The 4281-nt window shown below is 44.7% G+C and overlaps 1 protein-coding gene across 1 annotated transcript in view; it reads left to right on the top strand.

The window, feature by feature from the left end:
• The window catches only part of LOC101850654 (iroquois-class homeodomain protein irx-5), a 59414-nt gene that overhangs the window by 43287 nt on the left and 11846 nt on the right, over nt 1–4281 (top strand). The window contains exon 6 of the mRNA XM_005100182.3: nt 287–1423. Within this exon, the coding sequence (XP_005100239.1) occupies nt 287–1423 (1137 nt within the window). The remainder of the gene's footprint in view (nt 1–286; nt 1424–4281) is intronic.

The following is a 4281-nucleotide window of genomic DNA, read 5'->3' as shown; positions in this document are numbered from 1 at the left end:
GTGTGTGTGTGTGTGTGTGTGAGTGTGTGTGTGTGTGACGTTTTAATATGTATCTTTCTTAATTTATTTTGACTTTATTGTATTGTCGTCTATGTGTTTTCCCTTTTCCCCAATGGTTTTGTTTGCTTTTTTTCCCGAGATACGATTTGTTCTCTTTTTAAAGCACAACTCGATAACACTTAGCTTAAACAAACAATCATACAAATATACAAACATACCAAAAACAGAATCCATTCTCCAATCCAATTACTTTTTCATCGTTCCTCTTTTCATTTCCTTTTTGCAGCTTCTGACAGATGTGGTGAAAACAACAACAAAACGTACAAAGAGAGAATCATCCGGGTCGACGAGGACGAAGATGATTGCGACGACGATGATGACGACGACGACAACTCCAGGGACAGTTTCCAGAACCGCCGTCTCATGGGAAGTGACTACCCAGACCACCCCAGACCGCCTCGCTCGGGGTCACGTGACCGCAGCCCCCTCAGACCCGTCTCTCGCGGGGACTCACGGGACGGCTTGAGCGCCGATGCTAAAAATAGATCCGACGACGATCAGCATCAACATCATCATCACCATCATCATCATCATCATAATTCTCATAACGAACGACGGTCGCCTGGCCTGAACTCTTCAAATCTGGGAACTTCCAGAACTTTACTAGACAATCCGGGAAGTTCTGTGGTTTCGTCGTCTTCGTCTTCTTCCAAAGCAGGATCTAGTCAGTCTCCCAGTGACATTTCTTCTGCTACATCCTCGTCTTCATCGTCCTCATCCAGTAAAGTCGCCTCCACCAGCGACAACCCACAATCAGCACCTGTGACAAAACCGAAAATATGGTCCATATCTGAGTTCATCAAGACAACATCATCGTCGTCATTGACATCCCCATTCTCATCCTCCTCGTCGCCCTCAGCAATGTCATCGTCCATTTCCTCTTCATTATCCACGCTCCCATCCCCGTCGGCGCTGAACCGCTCACCCTTCATGAGCCCCTCGTCCGTACCTTCCTCAGTATCACCTCAGAGACCAATCCCCAACCAAGGCTTCTTGTTCTTGCCTCCAGGAGCGACCGCTCATTGGCCGGCTGCCGCAGCCGCTGCGTCACGATTTGCGGGACTGGGCGGAGCTTATCCTTTGTCCTTGACCCACAGCACACTGTCGTATCCTTACAACCTGGCGTCTCCGGGCGCCGCGGCGGCGAGGGCGGGGCTTGAGGCAGTACACGCCCAGGCGGCACAGCTAGCGGCCCGCGCGGCGGCAGCAGAGGGCGGGGCTAGGGATGGGGGCGGAGCCAGTGCTGCTGCTGCCGCTGCTGCTGCGGCGGAAAAACTGGCGTCTCTACATCCACCATTCCCGAGAATCCCAACCAGCGCCCTTTTTTCCCCGGCACGAGATCTTGACGGCGTTAGGCCTCCAGGTGAGTCTCTCTTTGTAAAGTAGACTGATCACTGGTCATTATATACGGTTATAGGCCCCTTTCAGCCTTGTAAAGTTATCTGAGAGGCTGTCCCCCCCCCTTCCGAATTTGACGTCCACCCATGATACGACACAGCCAGATTGGAAGAAAACTTTAAAACTTCTCAAATCAACCCCAAGTTCAGAGCCCCCTTTAAGGGATTTGAACTAGGGTGATTGTCTTCCATAGTCTAGTATGATACCAACCTATCTATCGGCGCAACCTAGACTGCTTGGCAGTATGAAGAGATGGAATTCGAGTGGTAACAAAGTTGCAGGAGGAAAATGCCACGATGAACAGAGAGAGTAAAAGAATTGCCAGACAGCGTTTTGAGAATTCGTGTGAACCAGCAGTGGGAGAGGTTTCAGAACCAGGAACAACTTTTCTTCTTTTTTTTTTCGTTCTTTTAGATTCACTTAATGAGTAAACTATTGTTTGGCTTGAACGCGGATATTTCTTTTTTCATTGTAGGTCATCAAGACAATTTAGACAGTTTATGACCTTGCCTTACTCTTATGATATGATGTAGTCACTGGGTTGTTGTTGCTCTTTGTTAGTTTGGGGTTTTGTGTGGGGTTGTTGTTGTTGGGTTGTTGTTGTTGGGTTTTTTTTTTGGGGGGGAGGGTGATGGTCTTTAAAAATTATTTTAACGTACTCGATAAATAATTGTATATTATCTGACAGCTTTCGTTTAAGGTTTTGTACTGTTACAGTAGCCTTTTCTTCATTTCAGTGTGATCTCTGCTCCCCCTGCACAAAACTACCCTTGCCTACTTTCCAACACTCATATTACTATCGATGTCCTTTCTCATACGCACGCACCTACACGTACACACAGACAGACGCACACGGTCCTATATTGTACATGTAGAGGCGCCAAATTCCTCCAGCTCACAACCCACTTGTTCCTTCAGGAAGATACATGAATGCCAGAAATGAAAATGGCTTCTAGAGTCTCGGAACACACAGAGAGAGAGAGAGAGAGAGAGAGAGAGAGAGAGAGAGAGAGAGAGAGAGAGCAAAAGAGGGAGAGAGAGAGAGAGCAAAAGAGGGAGAGAGTGGAACACGCATTCAATAGTTAATTCCCTAAAGGCTCCCACACACAATAAATCAAACCACAACAGCGCACTTCTTTTTTATTACTGCCTTTTCTGTGACAGGCAGGGGCAGCTTGTAATTTTGGGAAGTTAAACACACAACACACAGCCCATAAAGGCAGCAGCTGTCTTTTTCTCTGCTCACAAACTCCTGATGAAAATCCTGAAACGAACTCACTCTCGTTTGTCGGATTCTTCCCTTGTTGAGTCAGGGTCTAGCATGTTATGCTTTGAGCTCAAGCTGCTAGCTAGCGTAGATTTATTAATTCGCTTCTGTTGATGTGTCTGTGAGAGCTGGAGAAAATGCAGTCTGACCACTTGTCTAAAACAACCACCTGTTCCGACAATCACTTTTTACTTCCCCCATGCGATTTTTTTCTGAGCGATAGAAGCTAAACAAAAACAAACAAACCAACCAACAATCAAACAACAAAAATTGAGCAAATAGACGAGAAGAACGAAATAACAATGTTAAATAAAAAAGAACTCAGTAAAACCTTAAATGATTTACTGATTTGAATTACCAGCATAAAACTCATTGTTACTTAAACAACTTTATTGGTTTCAGGGAAGGGGTTGATGGATGTTGTTGTTGTTTTGGTGTTGTTGTTTTTTTTTTGGGGGGGGGGGGGTTTGGTCCAGGTTCCTAATCTAGTGCTGTATATTTGTAAGTAGAGAATATGCCAACAATTACTTCGTTGTAACTTTGGAGTTGTCAATAAAAGTATTAAACCACGTACGTCGAGTTCATACAAGGAGCCTCAAGCAAGAGAATAAAGAGTATAACATGGGACAGTCACCACCCCCAGCCAACCACCTAACTCCAGTACTCCAGTACTCGTTCCTACACCACACACAACGAAGCCCCAGACAGAGGAACCATGGGAACTCTTCAGAACCACTAAATATGCCGGAAGCGCTGCAGCGAGTATAAAATTACCCTCAGATCGTTATATCACTCTCCCGTCAAGCGTCGAATTGTCATTTTATTATTCCTTAAATCCTTATGTTAAGCATTTAGCAAATGTACTTTAACTCTTACAACCGAAAACACACTCCACTCGTGGGAGTGTTTCAACAGATTCAGCATAAAAATCGGAGCAAATTCAGATCAAACATGACTTAAACTGTCATTTTGTGAGAGTTCCAACTGGGGAGACGAAGGGGAAGTTCACTGTAAAAGATAAAGTCAACAAGCTGCTTTGCTCTTATTGGATACAGCAGCATCATTGCTCTTTAAAGTTTTACTGACATGTTTGTGAACATAGTTTTTCCATAGCCGTCCGCACATTTATTTTTTAAAGTCCTATGCCTGCCTGAAAAAGTACGTGGTAAAAGATGTATAGGTAAATTCCAAATCAGGCATCAGATACAGGATGAGTAGACTTAACTGAATGAAATAAAATATATTGGAAATCAGAGTAGAAAGAGGCCAAAACAGCACATGGACATGAATGGTTGGTGCCTCTATAAATGAGAGGTCTATGGCTAAGGTTAAGGTTCCGTGCATGTCAAGAAAGGCCTGGTGGTTCCTAATTACGTGCAATTCACCGTTTTCATGTTCGACAGATATTGTCAAACTGACTTTTTAGAACCAAAGCCGTTTTATAGTTTGTCGTACTGCGTACTATTCTGTTACTGTTGCTACTTCATATTCTACTGAATCCAACGCCGTTGAACACCCGCTCTCCTTCCCCTGCCCATCCTTTTCAGCATCCTTCT

This window comes from Aplysia californica, unplaced genomic scaffold (genome assembly GCF_000002075.1).
Source record: "Aplysia californica isolate F4 #8 unplaced genomic scaffold, AplCal3.0 scaffold00239, whole genome shotgun sequence".
Classification (NCBI taxonomy): domain Eukaryota; kingdom Metazoa; phylum Mollusca; class Gastropoda; order Aplysiida; family Aplysiidae; genus Aplysia; species Aplysia californica.
This window is presented reverse-complemented; position numbering and strand designations above follow the sequence as displayed.